At 26.3% G+C, this 27,494-nt stretch overlaps 1 protein-coding gene across 1 annotated transcript in view; it reads left to right on the forward strand.

Annotated features, from left to right (window-relative positions):
• LOC111619293 (protein polybromo-1-like) overlaps positions 1–27,494 on the forward strand; it is a 169,674-nt gene that overhangs the window by 90,659 nt on the left and 51,521 nt on the right. Inside the window, exons 12-23 of the mRNA XM_023361020.1 lie at positions 4,336–4,467; positions 8,771–8,955; positions 9,063–9,104; positions 10,792–10,909; positions 14,113–14,284; positions 18,508–18,610; positions 20,864–20,906; positions 22,588–22,869; positions 22,937–23,025; positions 23,131–23,269; positions 23,360–23,461; positions 25,942–26,016. Coding sequence (XP_023216788.1) covers positions 4,336–4,467; positions 8,771–8,955; positions 9,063–9,104; positions 10,792–10,909; positions 14,113–14,284; positions 18,508–18,610; positions 20,864–20,906; positions 22,588–22,869; positions 22,937–23,025; positions 23,131–23,269; positions 23,360–23,461; positions 25,942–26,016 — 1,482 coding nt within the window. The remainder of the gene's footprint in view (positions 1–4,335; positions 4,468–8,770; positions 8,956–9,062; positions 9,105–10,791; positions 10,910–14,112; positions 14,285–18,507; positions 18,611–20,863; positions 20,907–22,587; positions 22,870–22,936; positions 23,026–23,130; positions 23,270–23,359; positions 23,462–25,941; positions 26,017–27,494) is intronic.

Raw genomic sequence — 27,494 nt, forward strand, 5'->3', positions numbered from 1 at the left:
GAGTAATGACATTTGCCTAAGTCATTTTAGAAACATTTTAAAAAGTAGGCAAAGCCAAACCTCTTTGGATAGATATTTTACCAAGCGACCTCTATCCAGTGAAAGTGCTGGTGGAAGTAAAGGAAAGAAAGCAAAAAGCAGTGAATAAAAATTAATATATATACCTGTCTATTTGTGCCATAAATATATATATATATATAACAACACTAAATTTTTTATCTTTTCTAAGTTATTGTTACATTATATTATGTAAGTTAAGTTTTAGTATCATTTCCCTTCTCTCTCTCTTCTGCCACCAGTTTACACCTCCACCATCATCTATCCTCAAAGTTAAAGTGCAAATAAAACTACATTTTTTTAAATCAATTATTATTATATTATGCTTATTTATACATTTACAACTACAAAATGCATTTTTCAGTGTTTTCCTTACTATAGTTTTTTTTTTTTTTTAATGTACTGCTTTAGTTTTAATTTGAGTGTGTTTTTCATGTTGGAACGAATTATTTGGTTTTACATGTAATCATACGGGGAAAAATGGTTCACCTTACGACATTTTCATGATACGATCTCAGTTTTGGAATGGATTAATTTCGTATCCTGAGGTACCACTGTATATGCAAGGCCTATGTAAGTGATAAGATTGTTAGGTTGGTGAAATTTATATCAATTAACATCTTGTTATTAGAAGATTAATTTATATAAATTTTATTAATAATATCAAAATTTACCACCAAAAAAAGGTCATTATTATAAATATGCTACTCTCCATACTCCTAAAATGATTATGAAATAAGGAATATTTAATAATATATTTTTATTTAAAAAAATAATTAGCAATACTGAAAAATATTGGAAAATAAAAAATAACAGATTACTTGTACTTAAAGTGATTGAAATTTATGTATGTACTGAAATAATGAAGTAATTTATTAAAATGATATTTGATTATGATAACATGATTAGTGAATGAACAGTACTGTATTCCGTTGTATTAACTGTATTACAATTTGTAAACCATCTGTCTAATTCAGTAGCTATTAATGTCAAAAATCAATATTGATTCTGTCTTGAATTTCACTATTCAGTAGAATCTCATTTTAACAAATCGCAGAACAACAGATTTTTCAGAATAATGGGTTTTTTCTCAAGGTGCTGCCAAATAAATTAATTTTACCTCTTTTTAGTGGATCCATAACTTAGAATAATGGAATTTTTTTTCTGGTTCCATTTCAATAAATATTGTATTTTTTTCAACATTTAATTAATAAGTGGATGTTTCTGGATACTGAATTCAAAAAAGTACAGTAAGACCTTGCTTAACGCTGATTCAATATAATGCTGTCTGCTCGAAGCCTAAAAAAAGCTTAAAATTTACACCAATTTAAATTATCGTGGAATTTCATTGATTCGTATATAATACAATTATTTGCAAACACAAACCAATCAGCAAAAGGTGGCAAAAAGGTTACTTTCCTTAGATGTATGTTTGTTTGGGTCAATTTTGGAAAAAATATAATATCATAGATGCCATAGGAAATATCGACTTCGCTTGGCAAGAATTAACTGATAAATGCATGAATGGGGCATGGAAGAAGTTATTGCTGAAGGTATCCAAGAATTCTCAATGAGAAGAGCCTATTGTTGATATGGCAGGACTAGGGAAATGTAGGCGAGCAGGATATTGAAAAGTTACAGCAGGTTTCTGGTTAGAGCCTTACCAACGATGACCTTCAAGAACTGGCAGAACATGGAATTCATGTGGAACTGGAAAATAGAGATTCTGAAAACGAAGAACCCAAAAAATTTCTCTACAAATTTCCTTAGTAAAAGTTTGGCAAGATAACTGAAATCATTGATCACATTGTAGCAAATGATCCAGATTTTGAAAGGAGTGCAAAAGCAAAACAAGGCGTTTTGGATGTGATCTTCTGCTACCGACATTTGCATAAGGAAAGAAAAAAGTGATAAATGAAACTTTACGACTTTATTGCAAAAGAACAAGAATTTCAGAAAAGTCAGGACCTTTGTCATAAAAAATGAATTTTACATTTCTGTGTGCATATGTTTATATGTTATTTAACATATATTATTATATAAATTAATATAAAAATAACTTAAAATTAAAGTAAAATTTGTTAATTTTTGGTCGCGTGTTCCCCTATCCCTATTTACTCTGTTAAAATGACCTCATATAATGCTGTTTTGCTTAGTGCTTTGTTTTCTAGGAATGCATCCCCTGCATTAAGTGGGGTCTTACTGTACATTGCATGCTATGCAAACTAAACACACAATCATCACAGTTCTTACTGCTAACATTGTAGCCGCATTAATGCCCTCCTGTAGCACGTTGATTAGTGGAAGGAAACTACTTCTGGCTTAACACTTCCAGATATACATGTGTATGCAATTTATGGACAGCACCTTTGGGGCTGCCCATAAATGACATCCACACTGGAATGGAGGGAAGGGGTTGAACTTTAATGGACGTCTGTTTTATTTCATTAAATTTTATACAGTTTATGCATTTTATTATTCATAAAATGATAAAGGTTTTCAGATGGACTGAGTTTTGTTGGATGCTCGAAGAGGAGAGAGGTTACAGAAACTTGGACAAACTGGAACAATGGGGAGGAGTAAAAATTTTAAGAAAAATGCAGACAGACATAATTTATGGACAGCCCCTTTGTTGTAGACAAGTGTTTGGGAATATCACACCTTGAAATTGTGTTTGTGTAAAACACAGTAACATTTTGTACTGATAATGTGACCAAAAGAAGTCCAGAAATGTGTCATCAAAGCAAACCAAGATGGTCAAGTTTTTTAACATATTACAAAGTGCTAATGATCATAAGTACTTTGTTGCTTTTTGCTTATAATAGATACAGTTTCCGTCAGCTTTGTTATGGTATAATGTATGATTTTGTAATTTATGTATTTATATAAAATAAAGGATAGAAATCTCACAAGACTGAATAATTTCTAGTACAGGGGTTTTTTTATGTAGGGGTTTAAAAATCAAAAATGTTTTCCAAATAATAGATATTATCCTGGGAGTATGAGAAATCTGCTGTTTGCACTATAACAGATTTTTGGAACAACAGATGATTTTGGCACCCCGATCAATTTGTTAAAATGAGATTCTTCTGTATAAAATTTCTACTTGGCATCATTTATTTCAAACTTTTTAAGTAAAAATATATGAACCTAATCAATATTTGTCCTTTTCAAGACATATAAATATAAAATGATATAACATTAATTCATTGAATTACTGTGTAAATATATTGTGTATAAATTGACTTCTAAGTCTGAAAAAAATCTTTCCAAAAATATATAAGTTGAGTTATATGATGGATATAAAAGATGAACCTTTGCTACAGAAATGGTAAACAAGCAGAACAGTGCTTGAAAGAAGTTCTATGCATCACTTAATGTAACTCCTGTAAGTTGTTGAAAATATCTGTAGTTTGTGTTTGGTGAACTTATTTGATATAGAGAATAATATAAAAATAAACATTCAATAAAAATGAGCAAATATATCTGTACCATGTACTGCTTCCAATAGCTGATATCAACTGTATATCACTGATGAAAATTGTAGAACATGAGAAAGACAGCCTACTACATTGTTTTATTATCAAATATCATAGGATATAGTATTACCATTGTACTAATGTTGAGTATACTATTAATATTTTATTGGAAGTGCTGATTTTGGCTCAGATGTATTTACCAGTATATACAATGGATTTCTTACCAAGATAATTTATGTAAAATTTTTAATGGTAGCTTGGTATACATGCAGCTTATATCCCATATTCCTTTTTGTAAGAGCAATATATTATTATTGAAAGGTATTCAATTAGAATTTTTATGAATGTAGTGTTGCTTTATTGTATGCTTTTATTATAGGTGACCAAATTCAACACTACATTTCACTTCTAACTTACTGGTAGCCTACAATATGTTTGAATTTAATTTATAGATTTTAAACCAGAATTTTGTGCTGAAGATCTTGAGGTCAACTCACACTGGCATACATATTAAACTGATTATAAAATAGAGAAGATTACAAATGTTAATTATATTAAAATTATATATATATAAAGTAGTATTTCTATAATTTAATTGTCAATTTTTCTTTTAATTATAAGAAAAAATTCAAGCAAAGATTAGTTTTAATTATTTAATGTAACTATAAACTATATGAATTTTATAAATATAATGAATAGAAAAATATATTTTTTATTAAATTTACATTTTTGTTAATGACTTTTAATTTTGAAGTATGAAATGATGATTTTTACATCTGGTTTATTTATTTTTGAAAAGGATGAATCAGGAAGGCCATTAATTACAATGTTTATGGAGAAGCCATCTAAAAAAGATTATCCTGATTATTATGAAATTATAACTAATCCTATTGACATGAAAACAATTGAAACTAATATTAAATTAGATAAAGTAAGTAATTTAAATTTAATTTATATTTATTTATTAAAAATATCTTTTTGAGAATTAAATTTTACATCACATTATGATTTATTTGGTTTTTATAAATTGAAAACTTTTAAAAACTGATAAATCATGAATTGATTTGATGTAAAATACTTATATAAAATTATTTTAATTAATTTTATATGTAAACAAATATTTTTTAATGTTACTGTAAATTTTTGTATTTTTTTTGTTTTTAGAAAGGTTTTAAAATATTATTGGTTATTTCTATATTACTATATCAATTTATTGCATTTATGTATTTTAGCATTAAAAAAAAAATAAAATGATTATTACACAGTTGACCCCCCTATAACACTGTTGATAATTCTGTGTTATATGAATTCCATGTTGTACAAGTCACTTGGATTTTACAAATACGTGAGCCATTCACAGCCCAGCACACGTATTTGTAAAATTTAAGCGACTCGTACAACATGGAATTCATATAACATGGAATTATCAACAGTGTTATAAGGAGGGTCAACTGTATTTTAAAATATGTTACTAATTTATATACAACATTTTCATTTTATTACAAAAGTTTATATAATTTAATTCTATTATTTTAAAATTATATTATTACTAAATCATAAATATGGTATTCATATGCATGTATGATATAAAATGACAAACTGTTAATGATTCAAATATTTACTGTGATTTACTTCTACAATATTCAGTTGTCAGAATGCTGTATAAGCTTTTTAACTTTGTCTTCAGAAAATTAGGAGTTAATAAAAGATTACTAGTATATTTTAAAAGTAACAATAATTACAGTTCTTTGAGTTTATGCTTATTTATGTTATTATTATTGGTATCAGTTTATTAACTAATGTTTCATTTCATTTCAATAATCTTTTTCCTTTAGTCCGAATTTTTAAGCTGTTATTTAAAATGAAAACAAATTGCATGTTTATTAAGTTATACTGAAAAACTGTAAGTAGATCATAAATATAAAATTAATACAGCAATAGTGTCTTAATATTGCTATTATTATTAGATAGATTAAATAGATTGACTTATATTAATATGTATCATTTTGTGATAAATGGTACATTGAGACTTCATCTACACAATATTTTATATCACTCATTTACTTGACATATTTCTAAATGTTTTGATCATTATTTTGAAAATAAGTAATAATTTAAATCTCATAATTTTTTCTAAAAATTTATATTATTGCATTTAGAAATATTTTGTTAAGATGAACTGTTACAAAATATATCCACAATTTTTCCATTAACAAACAGTTAATAACACACTCCAATGTTTTTGGTTATTTTAAATGGCTATCATTTGGTAATATTCTGTATGAACTTAGAGTTTTTGTTCTTACTTTTAAATTTGTAAAATGTGTGTTCTTTCTTATACATGTATACATTTCTTATATTATATTAAGATATTCAATTTTCTAGTTTTGATTTGCCTGATGATAGTCATATAAAATGATCAAAAACATTAGTGTATGCTCTTAAAGCTGTATTAAAGATATTTTGACACAATTATATTAGTTATCAATACTGATATGAACATAAACATTATATATATAATATTTTAGTACTTTGATAGAATTTTAAAATAATCTAATATTAATATTTGTTTATTTTTAATCAAAAAGTCTTTGCATAAAAAATGAATAAATCTTTATGATATTTCCTTGATTATTATAATCTTTTTAATTTATTAATTAAAAATTACTAATATTCTTGTTAATCATATTAATTTTGATTTGATTTTAATGCACATTAATTTTTAATTCTCTATAAGTTCTGTAGTCAGAATAAATAAAATCCAATAAATAATCATTTTGACAAAGTTTTCAAAGTTATGCATATTTGAACTCATTTATTTACTTATTAAAGTTATAATGAGTAATTATTAATAAAAGACAAGCATTAAATTAAACAACTGTGAATTTTCTAGCATTTGGAATACTTGAAATTCATATATAAATATAACTTGGTTAATGCAACTTCATTTAGTGTGCAATTTACTATTTGCATTTTTCACTGGATGCTCAATCTTTAGTGTTTAAAAAGAAAACTATTTTATCTGGGTCATTTGAATTATTCTTGTGTATTATAAGCAGTAAAGATGAATAGCAATAGAAAAAGCAAAGCTGTATGTTGCATTCCAAATTACAATTTTAAAGCCATAGAAGAGCCCAATATAAGTTTTCGTCTATTCCCAAATGAAAAACAGATGATTATTCAAAATCGGTCGGTTATATTTATGAACTTCTGAAAGAGTGGACTTAAAGTTTAAATGCCAGTAATTTTGTGTGGGTCACAGGGCCAGATTTAAGCATTTCGAGGCCCTAAGCTAAACTCTGTAAAGCCCTTTACTAATTCTTCACAATTTTAGAAGTCAATCATACAAAAATTAAATCAGACATAGTCTGATTTAATATGTATATTGGAAGAAAAAGACATGAGGTTTTCACTAGTCTTATGTTTTATAACTGAATTTAATTAAATTTTTATATCCGTTTCATTAAAAACCTTTTTTTATTGGTTTTATCAATTTTTTTTAAAAAAGACTTTATGTTAATTTTTTTCAAAAAAATTAATGAAGTACTATACAAAATAAAAAGTTAAGATTATTTTGTTGGTTTGTAAAAGAAATTTTATAACAAAATTTGACTTCAATTTTCTTTTTTGTAGAAATGTTTGAGGCTCCTTGAAAGTTGAGGCCCTAAGCAACAGCTTACATAGTTTGCTTGTAAATCTGGCCCTGATGGGACAGATATTAAAGCTGATGTTTTTTAACGCAAAAGGCACAAATATGTTTAGAACAATCTTGCTCATTTGTTTCGATACCACATAATGACGTGTCTCACTAGTAATAATTGTTCTCTTTCTATAAACTTTCTCAATAAACAGCTACAAGCAGCATATATTAATATAATGGACAGTAATATATGATTAATTTTACATTAGTAGTTACAAGTGACCCAGACAAAGAAACTATTTTATAAAAATGCAGCATCCTTTATAGTTCATGAAAAACGCTAATAACTGTAATTTATAATATGAGTATGTATCAGAGGAATCAAGTAATGCAGCTACTGCCATTAAGGTAGTTGGTAGAGTGGTTCTGACATAATTTTGCATAACAATTCAAATGGAGAATGCGCCATTAATTTATGCAGAACATTAGAAAATGCAGTTTGTTGAAATCAAGAGCTTTATGCAGGAAGGAATGGAACACATCTCCAAGTAACATTGGATAATTTTTTTCTTATAATAGAAACATTTAAAAATTCATTTGCAGAATAAAGCAATAAAAAGATTTAATAGCATTATTCATTTCATTTTCTTGTAGTTTTCTTTTAATATATTTTGTAACTTAATATTAATTTTTAAGTACAAAAATTCTTATCAAACGAATTATCATTTTTCTTATTAAATATGCTTCTCAATAAATGCAGATTCAACTAGTGCAGCAATTTTCTAGAACACATTAATCATGTTATATGGGAGTATTTCTGCAGTTTTACTCACAAGTTGATTTTCCAGTATAAATTATATTATAAAAAATAATTTATCCCAGTCTAATAGTGATCTGGTGCTTTTAGTTGTTTTTAAATTCAAAAGACTCTTTCTACATTTCAAGAACATTATTGAATATTATAACATTTTATTGAATTAATTTAATTACTTAAAAATTCAACAGAAATATAGCTTTTGTTTTAATCTAAAAGAACATAATACAACAGTATTATCTTTTGAACCCTATTTGTTAACTATATTATTAAAATATAAATTAAATTTTGTTATATGTTTAAGTTAAATATTTTTTCTTTCATATAAACACTTGAGTTTTGAAATATGTAATATATTGATATATTCTCTTTATAACATTGAAAAATTCTCTCAATAACTTATAATCTGTAAATTCTAAATAAATGAAATAGAAATGTAATTCAATTAAAATTTTAGATAAATGTAACATTTTGTGATTTTTAAGGTGTTCTAAATTTAAAACTTATCAGTAGTTAATCAGTTCATACTTTATGTACAGTACATAATTTTGGGTAATTAGTTAAATAGTTAAATCTTAAACATTACTCAAAAGGTAAAATGATATATTCAGCAGAAATATTTAATAAAATAAAATTAATAAGATTGAGAAATAATATACATTATAAGAAAATACAATAAATCATGTTAATTAAATAAAGTTGTTAGTAGTAAAAAATTATTGAATATTTATATTCATTTTTGCTTTTACATAATATTTAAATATTTATTTTAAATTTCAGTATCTTTCAGAAGAATCACTTATATTGGATTTTAAGTTAATGTTCAATAACTGTCGCCAATATAATGAAGAGGGTTCTCAAATTTATCGTGATGCTGAAACATTAGAAAGAATATTACTGGAAAGAATAAGAGATTTGGGCCCTTTAAGTGAAATTCATAAATCAGCTAGAATCTCAGGAAAGAGGTAAACAAGATGGGAGTAATGGTGGCACAACTACTCCCCTTTCATAAAAGTTTTAGTTATTATCCTTCTCCCTGTGATATCTGAAGTTTCTGTTGTCTTCTTTTCAGAACAGTAACGGAGCTAGCAAGAGAAGATTTGTATGTAAAAAAGTAACCTTTTTTCTTTGATGTCATTCTTCTTTCTATCTCTGCACCACCATTTCTTACATTATTATTTATTCCCATGCACTGTATTGTTCTATTGCTGCTCTTGTCCTTTTATTTGGACGCTATTCAGCTGCACTGCCTTACTGACCTAATACATTTCTGGAAATGGTGTGCTTAATCTAACCATCTTCCAATTCATTTATTTTTCAATTAATTTTTGATAAATGGGATATAACAAGCTATAAAGAAGTGGAAAGCAATCTTTATGAAATATAAATATTAACTCCAAAAATAATGGCTAATCTACTAATTATGGCTGTTGGTAAGAAGATGAAATGCCAAAAATAATGTATTATTTGTATTATTCTGCATTTTTCAGTGACTTATTTTTTATGCTGTTTTTAAATTTGCTGCTGTCCACTTAGATGCCTTGTTTGCATCTTATAGAGAGCTGTTTGCAAAGTCCCATTAATTATGTTTTACACTAATAGTGTGGCAGTACATTGAAAATATTTGAAGAAATGCATTGCAATAAAAAATAATCTATTATCTAATATATTGTTTATTGACTATGAAATTAACATTTGTCATCATAATCAACTGAATTTGATTTGATCATTTTTCTTAGTATTTGTGTCTATGCTGGCTACACTGTATTACTTGTGATTGAAGCCAATGTACTTTAATGATGATTGAAAATGTTTGATTTTATAAAATCTATGAGAAGTGTTCTTTTTGAAATTTTAATTCTGTATTCCTTGATGTATAACAGGTTAAAATTATTAATATTTCATATGAAATAATTGTTCTTGTAGACATTAAAGAACGGTTTAAAGTCAAACAGACCTATTGTGATTTTCTTGCATTTTTGAAATTGAGGAAAATCATTTAAAAATTTTCAATCTGAAAGGGAGCTTCAGATTTCAGGCAGGCATGCAACCTATTATATTATTTATTTATATTTACTTATGATTTCTCACATTTATTTTCAAAACATCCTGTTATCTTCCCATTAATAATAGATTTTTTTCTTTTCAGTTGATACTTTCATTAAAGATCACTTATATTGAAACAATGATTTAGAAATAAATTTATTTAAATACCAGATATATATTTATTTAAATTTATCAAATTTATTTATTGATATTATCAAGTTTATGTAAATATTTTTAAGTAAACATTTTTATAAATGCAAAAATAAAAATATTAGTAATTGAAATGTTAAAAGTTTAAATATAAAATATTGTAATTAAAATTGAGAGACTTTGTATGTAATTATTATTTAGAAGTTTCAAACATTTTAAAATGTATATATAATAAAACGTAAAGCTTGTTAATTAATTATGAATATTGTACAGTACTTCTCTGTAATTGATAAAGTATATAATTCATTATCTGTATTGTCAATATGCAGAATAATACATTCAAAAATATAAAAGATAGAGACAGAGAAAGAAAGTGTTAATTAAGTTGAAAAATTTTAATATAGTTTAATATATTAAGTTTCTTCTTCTTTTTAACAGCCACTAGGAATAAATAATATAGATTATAAAAATATTTAGCTAGAAAAAGTTTACAATAATTTATGAAATGTTGATATATTTTTTAAATTACTTAAATATTATATAATACTAAGTTTAAGAAAATTCAATGTCTATTGCATAAAATTTAAACTTTTGTTTTATTCTAGGAGCAGAAATACGTATTTGAAACAAAAATTGAAAACACTTTATGACACCATTAGAGAATATACTGATAACAAAAATCGTAAACTGTCAACAATCTTTATGAAACTACCATCTAAAACTGTGAGTACATTATAAATTATTCAATATTCATAAAGTTTTGAAAAATTTTTTCATGATTAAAATTATTAAGATATTAAGATTGCTACTAATAATTATTGGGATGCTAATTTCTTTAACTAATAATCTTTATTTTTTAATCATGATTAAATAATAAGAATACTTACTTTTAATACTTATGTTTTCTTGCATGAAGATATTATTAAAAAACTACATTTTTGTTTGATATTTTAAGTGTATAAATAACAAATGTTCTTGTTGTTTTGAAAATTATCATTAAATTATACTATATATCTTTAATGTATATGCTACAAAAAATATATATACATACAAATATAATTACTGTCAGTTAAAAAATTAATCATGAATAATCTTAGTCTGTGATAAATTACAAAATTTGGACTTAATAAATTTTTTGGAAATGCTATTATTCCAAATTCATACTTCAGTCCCTGTGTACATGTTATATGTTCAATGACCAAAGTATGAAGTATGAACCTGTGCCAGTCTACAAAATGACTTGCCCATTATATATACAGCATAACCTTCGAATAGTAGACACTGTTGGGACTGATAAGTTTATCCACTATTTAAGGGTGTCCACTATTCAGAGGTACATGCTGGAGGCCATATTGTATTTTAACCCAGTCATTATAAAGTGAAGAATACAATGGAGTATGAAAACATCAAATTTGTATTAGGAATGTGAAAATCCCAAAAAGTGTATGTAGCATATAGCATGTATTTATCTTTTCAGCTGTAAAAATCATAATTTAATTGTATTCTAAATAGCATACAGATTGCATAGGATATTTTAATTAAATGGAACATAAAAATTACAACAAAACATAAATGTTGATTAATTAGTAGATCATCAAAAACTACCTGAGCAGAAGCTATGAAAAAGAAAAATGAATCTGTTATTATGAACAGAAAGATTTATGTAATAGGAGTTAAATGTTGAGTTACAAAGACAATTTGCTAGTCACTTCAAGGGGTAAGAAATGTATTCAGTATTCTTGCATTTATAACATCATTTATGATCTAAGTGACTAATAAAAATTTATACAGGGATTTGTCTGCTTTATAATTATCGAGTAGATATAATTTTTCAAACATGTTTGCTTTTTTTCAATAAATGATTTATTAAAAATTACTTTAGCTGCCACAAAACTGTTAAGATAATAAATGATGTCATAAATGCCAGAATACTGAATATCCTCTCACACTTTAAATTGGCTGGCAAATCTTCCTTTTAACTTTCATCACAATAAACATTGTTGTCATAACCTTAAAACTTTCTTTTTCATTACTACAGTTCTTGTTGAATGGATGAATAACTCGGAAAAGTTTATTGTTTATGGTTCTTTAGCGTATTTTTTTGTTTACACCTACTCCATGGTACAAATAGAGAATTTATTGAAAACAATGAGAATATGGTAGTACAGTGCTTCCAATTTACTATACACAAAATAATTAATAACTATTTCATACCAAGCAGATTGATAGCACTGTGGTTGTGAACACAATATTCACAAGCCATGGGTACCATAAGCTTAAATCCAATAATAATAAGCTTAAGTTCAATGTTTAATAACATGAATATGTATGATGATAAATGGTGATTGACAATTTAACCAGATTAGTCTTTTCTAACAGATAATGAGTATTGTTTGGCTTTTTACAATTTTTTTCTCTTCCCCTATTCCTGTTTTAAGTCAATACTTATTCAATGCCTATGGTCAAAATTCTTCCTCTGAAAGAGTATTTGAACTGATTCTTTCTTTTAGTTTTAAAATATTTCGTATGTGATTAATTCTTTCAGAATATTGAAGGCGAGACTAAGGTAGGATGATGGCGACTGTTATTTAGTGTTCACTGTTTAGAGGTGAATATAAAAGATGCCCTATTTGAAGGGTCTGGGGATTGTAAAAATGTCTGCTATTCTGGAATGTCTGTTAATGGAGGTTTCACTGTATACGTAAATTAAATGTCCAATGTCAAAAAATGTATAACTTCAGGATTTGGATGGCCATATCTAAAATTTTGGTTGATTCCAATTGGTCAGAATTCAAATTAAGATAAAAAAAATAATTTTAGCTTGTAATAAACTGGTTTTTTAACATCAGTTGTATGCATGCATACATACATTTGAGAAAATATCAAGTATTATTTTGAATATTTTATGGTAAATTTGTATTTTCAGTTCAACTTCAGACAAATTTAGTAAGAAAAAAGATGAAATTATTTGGTGAAAATCAATATATTTTATAACATTTTTTACTAAATTTAAAGCAAAGGGAATGAATTATAAGTATAAAAACAATTGTCTTCTTTATTTGTACATTCTTAATTTGGTACAAGTCACTATGCACTAATAATCAGTAAAGCATTTCTTTGTATATGAGTATCAAATGAATTCTTATCCTCCCATGACTGTTTTGTGCTTGACAATACAGCTCCTCTTCTTATGATATTGATTTACAGCTGATTAACTTTTCTTCAAGAATGGTAAACTTGTGTTGTATAGTGATTTCACACACCATATTTAGTTCTTATTTTGCAAAAATTATTTTTCACACCATAATTATAGCCAGGATACTTCATTGATCATTATGTCTCTGCCTATCTGAAACTTGTATGCAAACATTGACTTCTGGTTGTCTATTCTCAAATTTCCTGTCAAAGTTTAAGCATTTTTGCAATTTGTATATATAAACTACAATGTGAGTGGTAGATTTTTTAACCTCTGAAGTGTCAGGGGTTAAAAATAGCCCCTTGTATTTGTAGCTTCTTCCTTTTTTATACCAAGAAAAGCAGATGAGTTTTGTAATATACTCTTCATTTTCTGCTAGATGTTCCACAAGTTTCATGAACAGAAAAATGTGTGAAAAAGATACACTTGTGTGTCATCACACAGTTTTTCTTTAAATATTGTTTTTGTGCTAACTGTTTGTAGCAATAACAATGTAACAAAATAAAATCAAAATCAAAATTTAAAAATAATCAAAAGCTTTAAAACTGTGTTATTTAAAATCATAGAATGTATAAAAGTGATAAGAAACAAAAATTAATAATGGAATTAATAAAAGTTGACATTAATGGAGTTAATAAAAGTTAATAATGTTTTAAAATTCAAAGCATTAAAATTTTTGAATTAAAGCATATTTAAAGAAATAATCTGATAAGTTTTAAAATCTTTTTAGGAGTATCCTGATTATTATGAAGTAATCAAAAGACCTTTGGATATGGACAGAATAGGAAATAGAATGAAAACTGGGCAGTATGACAGTTTAGAAGATATGCTATCTGATTTTGTTCTGATGTTTGATAATGCCTGTAAATATAATGAGCCAGATTCACAAATATATAAGGTAAGCTGATATTTAACTCATTCCATAATTATAAATTTTGAGAACTGATAGTGTAACTGGCAACGTATCTGCATGGTAAGCGGGAGTTGTGGGTTCAAGTCTTGCTCTGGGCTGATTCTTTCCTTCCAGTTTAGTCTAAAATTATTTAATTAATATTATAATTATTATTAAATTTAATTCCAGATGGTATCTAAGGCCTCCCTCTAGTGTCAAATTCATTTGTAATTTAAAATTATTATTACCAAATTATAGCCCAATTATTTACAGCAATTGTGGGTGTGTCATTTGAGAATTAGATTATAATTATTTCTTACATCATTTATATTTAATTAGCTTGTGTTCACTTTCTATAAAGTATTTTAAAATATTTTTATTTCTTATGATAATTTTATTTTTTAATTTTATATATTCTTATATTTCCAGTGTTTTCAAATTATATTTATCTATGCATCAGATAATTGTTGCTTCTTTACTATTATTATTATTTGTTATTTGGAATGATTCATTGATATGTAGTTTGAACACAGCTTCACTATACATCTAAACAGTCTCTCTTGTTTGAGATTTACAAAACAAAAACAATCATTCTTCTACAGCTGGTCTTTTTCTTTTATAAAACACTGTATGCATGAATTCTAGTCACAGCTTATCAATGAGTTACGTAATGATCTTTTGATGCATTTTATGTGATAACTTTGTGAGTCTGATTAAAAAATTGTACTCCCAAGATTTGTCATTGAATATTTGTCTTTGTTGAAATTAACTTCTTAACTGTCTCAAAAAATGCATTCAAGAAATTGAGTGTTCAAGACAATTAAAAAAGAAGTTATTTATGTGTTTCGTTTTGAAAATATAGGACCCGAAGAAAACGTAGAACAGCAATTGATAATGTTACTCCATATTACATCAATAAAATATGCACTAGAGTTTATTCATAGTTCTGTAGCGTAATTTTTTTGTTTACACCTACTCCATGGTACAAATAGAGAATTTATTGAAAACAATGAGAATATGGTACTACAGTGCTTCCAATTTACCTTACACAAAATAATTAATAACTATTTCATACCAAGCAGATTGATAGCACTGTGGTTGTGAACACAATATTCACAACCAAGAGTCAAGAGTTAGAGTTAGAAGTTAACCAATTACCATTTACTTTACTTATAGTACATGAATATTTAGTGATTAACTTCTAACTTTTGATCTTTGATTGTGAAATAGTCATAAGAGGACCTTTTTTCAAGGCCCTCATATGGCCCAGATGGCTTGGCTTCACTTTGGTCATCTGGCAGTACCAAATGCAGACACTAGTTTTGATTATTAAATTAGTTTGGTCGTTGTTATATGAACTTGTAAGGATTATGTTAGTACTGTTAGTATTTGAATATCCAGCACAAGTTCTCAAGAATAGAGAGAACTTTTTTACGTGTAGAATTGAATATTTTTTGATTTTTGTATTTGAATACTGTTATCTTTAGTTGGAATCACTTTGGATTAAAAATGAATTACTAATATCAATAAGCAATTAATTGTTTTATTGCACTGTAAACAAAAACAAAAGTGAAGAATACAATGGAGTATGAAAACATCAAATTTGTATTAGGAATGTGAAAATCCCAAAAAGTGTATGTAGCATATAGCATGTATTTATCTTTTCAGCTGTAAAAATCATAATTTAATTGTATTCTAAATAGCATACAGATTGCATAGGATATTTTAATTAAATGGAACATAAAAATTACAACAAAACATAAATGTTGATTAATTAGTAGATCATCAAAAACTACCTGAGCAGAAGCTATGAAAAAGAAAAATGAATCTGTTATTATGAACAGAAAGATTTATGTAATAGGAGTTAAATGTTGAGTTACAAAGACAATTTGCTAGTCACTTCAAGGGGTAAGAAATGTATTCAGTATTCTTGCATTTATAACATCATTTATGATCTAAGTGACTAATAAAAATTTATACAGGGATTTGTCTGCTTTATAATTATCGAGTAGATATAATTTTTCAAACATGTTTGCTTTTTTTCAATAAATGATTTATTAAAAATTACTTTAGCTGCCACAAAACTGTTAAGATAATAAATGATGTCATAAATGCCAGAATACTGAATATCCTCTCACACTTTAAATTGGCTGGCAAATCTTCCTTTTAACTTTCATCACAATAAACATTGTTGTCATAACCTTAAAACTTTCTTTTTCATTACTACAGTTCTTGTTGAATGGATGAATAACTCGGAAAAGTTTATTGTTTATGGTTCTTTAGCGTATTTTTTTGTTTACACCTACTCCATGGTACAAATAGAGAATTTATTGAAAACAATGAGAATATGGTAGTACAGTGCTTCCAATTTACTATACACAAAATAATTAATAACTATTTCATACCAAGCAGATTGATAGCACTGTGGTTGTGAAAACAATATTCACAAGCCATGGGTACCATAAGCTTAAATCCAATAATAATAAGCTTAAGTTCAATGTTTAATAACATGAATATGTATGATGATAAATGGTGATTGACAATTTAACCAGATTAGTCTTTTCTAACAGATAATGAGTATTGTTTGGCTTTTTACAATTTTTTTCTCTTCCCCTATTCCTGTTTTAAGTCAATACTTATTCAATGCCTATGGTCAAAATTCTTCCTCTGAAAGAGTATTTGAACTGATTCTTTCTTTTAGTTTTAAAATATTTCGTATGTGATTAATTCTTTCAGAATATTGAAGGCGAGACTAAGGTAGGATGATGGCGACTGTTATTTAGTGTTCACTGTTTAGAGGTGAATATAAAAGATGCCCTATTTGAAGGGTCTGGGGATTGTAAAAATGTCTGCTATTCTGGAATGTCTGTTAATGGAGGTTTCACTGTATATGTAAATTAAATGTCCAATGTCAAAAAATGTATAACTTCAGGATTTGGATGGCCATATCTAAAATTTTGGTTGATTCCAATTGGTCAGAATTCAAATTAAGATAAAAAAAATAATTTTAGCTTGTAATAAACTGGTTTTTTAACATCAGTTGTATGCATGCATACATACATTTGAGAAAATATCAAGTATTATTTTGAATATTTTATGGTAAATTTGTATTTTCAGTTCAACTTCAGACAAATTTAGTAAGAAAAAAGATGAAATTATTTGGNTCCGTTGCGTGTCGCTTCGTGTTGAATTTTCATTGATGTTAAGCCTAACGTAAACTTTTTAAAATAATAATAACTATTGTATCATTAAAAGTTATTTTTTTATTTTGTACAAACAAAATAACTATATTGAAAAATATAAAAACCAAAAAAAAATATACTTTAGAAGTTGATCTAGTATCAAAAACATTCGATTCAGCACGACACACAGTCCTCAGAAAAACACCACACAAAAATGCCAGTGCTGCCAGCTAAAACACACACCTCAACAAAAAAAATATTGGAGTAACCCAACATATAGCCAAAGATTGCAGCACTAGCGAAAATTTAAATCTGCCGACTGGAATTCTTTCAGATAACTGACGTTTCAGATAACCGACTTTCGGATAAACGACATTCTATTGTATATTCAAAACAATTACAACAGAATAAAATAAAACATTGCAAAAACTGGAAAGTAATATAATCATTCACCAACACCATTCATACTGGTTCCAGCAGGCATGTTTATTGGAAAAATAGATGTTTTTGATTACTTTCAGAGATTTTCGTCAGGCTCTTATATGTTTCCATAAATTGAATGTGATTAATCAAACAAATTAAAAGACATTTTTTTAAAATTTATACAATTAATTGCAAACTAGTATATAAGATATCTGTGAGTAATAGAATAAAATTTATGAAAATTATACAAACACATGCCAAACATACCAATTTAAATAAATGAAAATATAAATAAAGGGAAAAGTAAACTAAAAAATTTTATATAAAATGTATACTAAAATAACCAAATATATTTTGTAGAAAATAAACTGATTGTAATAAATATTTCTTTAGTTTGATAGTAAATTTTGATATCAACCACTTACAGAAAGAAAAGAAATTGAATGAATTTACCAACCATATACAACTATTGTTAATTTTGTACTCATTTTGTATATTAATAATAATGCAAAATGGATTTTAATTAATTGATTTATAATTATTAAATATTGCATTTTATTAGTTAAATTTTAATTTTTAAATGGTTTAGTTAATCATAAAAGTAAGAAAATATAGTTCAAATTTTGCTAAAACAAGATTTCAATTCAGGATGAAGAAGGACGTTGTTATAGTGATTCATTAGTAGAATTATCTGAAACAGATACCTCTTCTGATCCTCAATGCCCTATGAAGTAAGTTTGATAATCTAAATAAATATTTGTTATTTAAAATTATAAATAAATTTTTATAAATTTTGAGTTTATTTTATGTTCTATTAAATATATGAAATATTATATTTATTCCTCTTATAAAGAATAAATATACAGTATACTCAGAAATTAGTAGTCTGTTCAAATAGATATAGTGATCAAAACAAGATTAATGAGCTGTATGTAATTTATAAATACAAATACTTATGGTGAACATTAAGAACATGATGAAAAAATAAAAAACCAAGGTAGCTTTATTATATCCTTTAAAAAACTTAAAATATTCTAACAGATCTAAACATTGATATTTATTCATACAATTGATTGACAGTTCTTAATACTGTAAATATTATACTGTAATAAACTTATTATACACTGTAAATATTATACTGTGTATCACATTGTTTTTTTTTATTTTATATTTTTGTGTGTTTATTACATATATAGAGATTATTATATATTTACTAGTAGCTATATATAGAAATATATATCTACTAGTCTAATACAGTTCTTTCCATTGTTGAATTACCAGTAGTATAATTTTTAAAGCATGTTTAGCTGGCTATCTCTGAGATATTGTTTTACTTTATCACATTTTCTGTATGAGCACTTCTAGTTCCTATTTTATCAAACTTATTTGTACTAAATTTTATTGATACTAAACTTATATTGATTGTAACATAATACTAAACTTTATTGAATTATCAAGAAACATTTAACTCAATGTAATGAGATGTGTAGAGTATTTCATAACATTCTTAAAAGCTATATTTCATATTACATTAGAATCTACTTATTGTAATTGCTATTGACTTACCTAAAATGATGATGATAACTGAATTACAACACTAAAGCAGGGTAAGCAAATAATATTACAATTAACATTAAATTGTACAACTCCATTAGTTATGATTATCACTTTACATTGTTATAGGAGTCAGAAAATGGCTTTAGTTTGGATTAGCATTTTTGGAGTCTACAATTCCATCTTTTCATCCATTATATTTGACAAATCGAACTAACATTAGGACATACCAATATTCAAACTGTTTGTTACTTTGTATTGTGTGGCAATTGGCTTTTAATCTGTATGACATTTAAGATGACTAAGTTTACACAAAACAAGTTTGATAAGAATGAAAAGTATTTAATTTTACTTTTGGTTTAATCTTAGAATATATTATTTAACTTTGTCATAATATGATACATAAATATTTGTTCTACAGCAATAGCACATGAACAGTATCAGATCACAACTCTCAAAAAAGACAGAAAAGACACTTTATGATGTTTATGGTTGTTCCCAAGCAAGGTGGACTCTCTGCTCCTCTCCCTTATGTAATAAACAACCAAACTACAATAAATGAATGTAACAGTCCCCAATGTCCACTTCTCTGAAGAAATACATTGTCTTCTGCAGGTGTTTCTGACATAAACAACTGCAGACCCACCACAGACAACCATATGTGAGAGTAAAGCACATGATACAGTACATAGTTTCTTATTTTTAAATAAATTAATGTCCAAAAGTTTAGGTTTCTTTTGAATAAAAACCCAATTGTCACATGCTATTCAAGTAACAAGTAGTGTGAAAATTGGCATACTATAATGTTAGTTTGTTCAATTTGTCAAATTATAACTGATCTGAAGTTGAAATATTAGATTCTGAAACATTAATCCAAAATAAAGTCTTTTTCTGATGCATACAAAGAACTGTATAAAGTGATACTTTTAGTCAAAACTTCAATTAGTGGAAATGTTGATTTTATTCACTCTAATATTAAAAACTTATGTTAAAACACATAAAATGCATAACTTAAAGATGTATTACTATATTTATTATTATTAATTAATAATAATTCATCCATTTCTATTCATCATTCTTGCTGCTTTTTGCTATATTAACTGATTAATTACTAGTATGCAATGAAAGTAAGAAATGACAGCAATTTAAACCATTATGTTGCAAGCAAATAATGATTAAAATGATTAACATTTAAAGCACTGGTTAAAATTGATAACTGAAGATGATTGAATATTAGTAGTCATATATTGAGGCTGACAATATGAAAAGACTGCTTTTTGTCTATTTGAAGATAATGATAACTATAATAGAATTCTGATTGCAATAAGTACAGTTTTGTAAGTTTATTCTAATGTATAGTTTGGGATTTAATTCTGTAACATAACAATATCTGTTTTAAAATTTAACAGATGTATTTTTTTTTTTTTAAGGAAACCTTTAAGTCTTGATATAATAAAAAGGAGACTTGATAAAGTAAGTATAATTGTTTTATCAAATTAAATCAATATGTAATTTAAATAGTATAATACAGTAGAACCTCGAAAACTCGGCCTAATGTGGACCGAAGGGTGGCCGAGTTTGTGAAAATGCCGGGTTATCGGGAATGGGGTTAAAAAAATAAGTACGAGTGTTTCCTCAGAAAATACTGTACTGTACTTGTATGTATTGTTTACTTGAGAATATAACAGAGAATAAACTGCCCAAATACCCTTAAACAAAGGAAAAGTACGTCCTTTATGAAGGCATAGAGCCTTTACTACATGAAAATGAAAATTAATGAATACACTGTGTACAGTAATTTACCTGATAAGACAGACCTCAGAAAAATACTTTATGAGAGCTTTTATACTTTTATAAAGCTGTCTATAATGAAAATTAATTAACTAAGGATTTTTTTGCCCTGCCAGGGTGTGGCCGAGTTATCCGGAGTGCCGGGTTATCGAGAGCCGAGTTTTCGAGGTTCTACTGTATTTAAATTATATAATTAAACATATACTGTATCTTATTAGTAACTTTTACTGTATGTATAATGGTACAGTAGACAGTATTACAAAGTTTTTGATTTCAGTAATTTAGTTTTCTATTTACAATGTTTTTAAAATTGTATTTGAAATAATAATAATAATTTTAATAAATTATGATAAATTTTTTTTGTTATATACTTTTATGTTTTTAATATATGTATAGACATTTTTATCAATAATATAATTTTTATACAGTTTAATTAAACTGCTGAAATTAAGAATGTTTTAGTTTTTGTATTTGTTTGAACAAATAAGATATGGTAAAGTTTCAAGATTTAGGGCCACATGCCTAAAACATTCACCAACAGTGAAATTGTGGAATTGATAAGTGAAGTCATTTAATTTGGAATGTATAAACATTTTTACCTATTACATAACATCATGTGGTAAGGAAAGCCTTCACCAATTTATAACTGATTCAATCCCTCTGGTACACCATCAGAGGGATTGAATCAGTTATAAATTGGTGAAGGACTTGATAGTATAGTGAAAAGATTTATTTGTTTTTAATGTAAAAGCATCAGATCCTCAAATAAAAAGCTGACATTTGATCATTTTTAACTTTGTGAATTTTTACCTATTATTATTTGTCTTGTTTTATGAAGGTTTTCTTGAAACCAATATAACTGTTACTTCTGTGGTTGTGTTAAAAGGTTTAAAAGATAGACTCAAAAATGTATATATATTTTTGTAAATAGTCTTAACTTCAAATATTGAAGAAAAATATATCTGGAGTCATCATTGAACATGATTATTTAAATAATGAAAGAATGCTAATATTTTTGATTCAGTTACTAGTCCATCATCAGGTACGGACAGATAAAAGTGAAATGCCAGTGTTAGAAAATTTCATTTGTCTGCATATGAAGAAGGCCTGTTAACATTAGAATTACTTCAACTTCATCCATTGATTAATTCAACAGATTAACTAGTGGCTAGTTTATCATTATATGTACTAATTTCTCAAATCAGTTATTGTTGCAATGATAAATGCCATAACATTGATAAAATTACCATTCAGTAATCCTAGTTTTCTAAGAAAAGTAGTATTATTTAATAAAATTATATAGTTAAAATAAAATTAGTTCAAATTAAACAGATGTTACAAATGTTCAAAATTGCAATTTTAGGGACGTTACAAGCGACTAGATACTTTTCAAGATGATGTTTTTGAAGTTTTTGAACATGCTCGAAATGTCAGCAGAACAGATTCCCAAGTGTTTGAAGATTCAATTGAATTACAGTCATATTTTATTAGAATGAGAGATGAATTATGTCGATTTGGTGAAGTTTTACAATCACCTGCTTTGAAATATAGAGAGTGCCATTTACAATCTAGTGTTGAAGCATTAAAAGCTGAAAAACTTCCTTGTGAACAACAAGAAGCAGAGTTGGAACCTAAACAAGAAAAGGTGAGGAGAAAAATAGACATCTGGATTTTATGAAACCAGAAATTAATTGATATAACCCTACATTTAGGATGAAAGCACAGAAATTTCCACAGCAGATAGTATGACTTTTAAAGGAATGACTTATTACATTGGTGATTTTGTATATATAGAACCTAGGTAAGTTTCAATTATAATATGTGAAGTGTTTCTATGTTATTGCTATACAAACTATGTATTTGACAATGTGACAGTTTTAAAATGCTCATTTAATGTATATTACAGAGAAAAAGGGATGGAACCACACATAATGCATATAGAAAAGCTTTGGAGGGATAATCAAGGTGAACAATGGATATATGGGTGTTGGTTTTATAGACCAAATGAAACATTCCATTTGGCTACAAGAAAGTTTCTCCAAAAGGTCTGTAAAATTAAAATGGATAAATATAATGTTAAATAGTAAACAATTATGTATTGATAATTTTAATGAAAAATTTTTACTTTTAATTAGGAACTTTTTAAAAGTGATAATCACAATAGCGCACCTCTTTCTCAAGTAATGGGAAAATGTTATGTGATGTTCGTTAAAGATTATTTTAAATATAGACCAGAAGTAAGTAAATTCTTAATTTTTGATGAAATCTGTATATATTACAATTAAGTAATTCATTATCTTAGATTTAGTTTAATTTAATTTTAGGACAAAATATAGAATATAATGACTTTTAATTGACTAAGAAATTATTATTTATATTATAAATTGTAAAATTTAATTTATATCTAAAATATATACTGAATTTTACCAAATTTAAATGTTAAATTTTTTTTGTTACAAGATGAAAAATTATTATTATTTAATCTATGATTTTTAAAATTGTTACGAGCATTTTTTATGTATTTTTAAACTTCAGTATAATTTTCAATACTAGTACATTCTATTTCTTGCCAGTGAGAATTGGTAGGTGGAAACTTTAATAATTTTATTTAAACAAAATATACAGTCTTTTTAGTACTGTAAGGTCTCGTTTTATGCGGTGGATACGTTCTACAGAAAAGAGCATATAAAAAATTCGCATAAAAAAAGACTTTACTTGCATTGAAAAAGTAGGGATACGTTCCGTAATTTTCTAAAATCGCATAAAACCAAACATACGAGTTAAAATTAACTTAAAACCGCATAAAAAAAGTTTGCAGAAATTAAAAGAAATAGGCTGCTTAATAAATTACTTTGAATGTCTGAAAGAAATTCATATAAAAGCTTAAAATAAACTTGTATTCAAACTTAATTCAGTTTATTTTATTGAAAAGTAATACAAGGGGAATCCCCGAATTGCAAAAGCTCACTCTAAAAACAAATCACTGACATCTGGATGTGAAGAGTTAATTAAAACCCCTTTAGTTCCTCGCCCGAGTTAACTCCGGCAGATTACATAGCGTTACATAAAACACGGTCCTTAAGGCCATTTTTGAATTTTTTTTGAATTTTTGGAATGTTTTTTAAGTCTCCAAATTTTTTAAAAATATTTAAAAATATACGGCCAGCTAGTGTTCACCCTACTTTAAACCCTTGTCCTCCCGCGACGTCTATGAGAATGCCCCGGGAAATCCAACTCCAGCTGTGTTCAAGGTCATCCAGATGTGTAAACAATGACTCATCGGTGTTAAATTTCACAGAAGGGCGAGACAAAGGAAGTTAAACTTTCCAAGCTTTTTCTTCAAAATTAACGCATTTCTTTCGTTTTTTTCAGTTTTAAGTATTTTTTATGTTTAATTACATTTATATCAAAAATTGCTAGGAACTAAAGCGATTAAGGTAGATCTAGCTGTCCTTTACATCCATAAACGTTATATGTCAGTGGAACAAATGGAGTGAGCTTTGAGCGTTCCACGATTTTTGGAGACTGTCTATTCGTGGGCTTCCTAAACAAGCCTATATGTATGTTTGTCCAAGAAATTTTTGGATGAAATACAAACCGCACAACTTCAAAATTGCATAAAAATAATCCGCATAAAAAGAGACCTTACAGTATTTAAGGTTTAATTAAAACAAGTGTGGTTAAGTCAATCTGACAGCATGCTTCACAAAAGCGAATCAAATATTAATTTTGTTTAAGATAAATTTTATAAATTCTTGGAATTAAGTAGTAGTTCAGAAGAATTTTTCACTGAATATACAGTAAAGGATGTGGTTTATAGATTCCAGAAGAACTTGGTAGTTTTTACTATAGCTTACTGTGACTGTAAACGAAAATGTTCAGTTCCCTTTTGCGCATGCACATGAACATATATAATGAATGGATTGAATGGAACATAACACTTAGGTAACGAAAGTGAACAGAGTTGTTGCGCATGCATGTGTTTAACAGACACACGAAAGTCCTAACATAAGTACTTTACTACTATAGTGGAGTGGGAGATAAAAAAAAATGATTATCTTAACAATTACAAAAATATCTAACATTAAAAATTCCTCAAATATAAAATTTACTGATTATTTTATAATATATTTTTTAATAGACTGCAATAAATTTCATTTTCTTTTACAATTTCTTCTGAAGTATGTTTCAAAATACAGTTTTATAAAAACATATTCAAAATAAGAATGTCATAAAAATTATTATTTTTGATGATTTTTATTCCTGTTCAAGTTTTAAATCATATTAATGGAAACCATTGATGATTTAATATTAATTATGCTTCAGATCTGATTTTGCAGAAATAAAAATTAATCCCAGTTCAAACATGACTTATGAATAAAATTGAAAGAAACAAACCACTTATTCATAAAAAACAAGATGTATTGTCTTCAATTTATTGAATTCTTTATTCTTTCATCATTAAAGCAATTATTATGGACAAGCAAACCTTGCCCCATTAATATGACAAAATAGTAATTGCCCCTTTAAAAAGTAACAATAACAAAAAATAATTTAAAAAGGTAATAAAAATGTATAGAAACAAATAATTAGTTTTAAGACATAATTGTTGAACTTAAACATAATATGTTAAACTTTACAAAGTTTATTATATCATAAAATAATTTATTACTTTAGTAATTATATTAACAAATTTATTAATTAATTTTTGTTTAAGGGTTGTGATGACAAAGACATTTATGTATGTGAATCACGTTATTCTGCAAAAGCCAAAGCATTTAAAAAAATCAAGGTATGCAATTAAATTAATTTAAATAGAAGTAGTTTTTATAATATCATAAGTGCTACTTTTTCTCAGTGTTTATGGTAGCAATATTATTAGAAACAATAGACTTAATTGATACTTGTTTCTGAATAATCTTTATTATATATGTAATTTTTTTTTTGTTTCGAAAATCTTTTATCAAGAATGATATTTTCTAGCATTATATATATGTTTAATATTAATATTATTATAATTTATCACAGGAATTTAGAGAAAAACTTTTAAATAACTATTAATACTCTAAAATCATTATCATCATAATGTAATTTTATTCTTATGATATTAATATATGTGTGTTATTAATGAATATGTTATCAGTTTGCAGTTTGCAACAAACTCAATAACACAGAATGCTTTCTGTTGATGAGGTTGCCATTTTGGTGCAAACTGACAACAAGCTCTTGTAGGGTGATTAAGGGTGCTCATAGTGACATCTCTCCACAATCAACTGAAACTTCAGAATGTTTCTTATATAATGATTTGTGGAATGGTGCTATAAGTTGTTTAGTTGTGGAGATATAGCTTTTCAAAGTTGGGATATTCTTTTGTAATCTACCTGTACATACTTGTAATTAGAATGATGATTTTTGATGAAACAAATCAGTCTCCCCTCTAGTTCTTGCATCATCTCATTATGCAAAATCCATGATTTTATTTCTGAAGGGGAAATAAATGTTAATTTTCTCAATTGAGAAGATAGCACTCCCTGCATTCTGGAATTATGACTGAGTGAAAATTTTTGGTCATTTCAGAAACGAAAGGCTTAGTTTAAATAAAAGCAAAAATTGCTGATCAATTAAAATTGAAGATCATATCATGCTTGAAGAAGATTGACATGAGTGTCACACAGAAAATGATGAATTACATTCAAAGAAATCTAATGATGTCCATTGTTAAAGCAAAAATTAGTTAAAGTAACTTATGATTTTTGTTGTTTTGTAAGATTTTTTACAAAGTAAAAACTTACAAAATATTGAGTATAAGAAAGTAACGAGCATATGAATTTTGTATAATTTTTAGTCATTACTCATTAGATTAAGATTAGATAGATAGATAAATATTTAATAATTTATTTTATAAAACATAAAATGTTAGCTGTCTTTTAATTGCTCTCTTTATTTATACTTTTTACTGGTTTTAAACATTACTTTATAAAGTAAAAAGTATTGGAGTTTTTTTATTGTTGTATTTTATTGATCTTATCACAAAATTAAAGAATAGATATTATTAATATTGCAATTGGATTTAATGATTATCAATATTATAAAATTTATCATTAATTTGATTAACAAGATGAAAATTGGAAAAAACTGAAAATATCACATTAAATTAGATGTATTTAAAATTTAAAAATGAACAATAAATAATTTTTTTTTTCTTTTGAGAAAAACAATTAGTTAATTTATTATATTAATAATAATAGTGAAAATATTAACTTAAAAGCT

The sequence above is a fragment of the Centruroides sculpturatus genome, unplaced genomic scaffold, assembly GCF_000671375.1.
Source record: "Centruroides sculpturatus isolate CEXI.00-Female unplaced genomic scaffold, Cexi_2.0 scaffold48, whole genome shotgun sequence".
Classification (NCBI taxonomy): Eukaryota; Metazoa; Arthropoda; class Arachnida; order Scorpiones; family Buthidae; genus Centruroides; species Centruroides sculpturatus.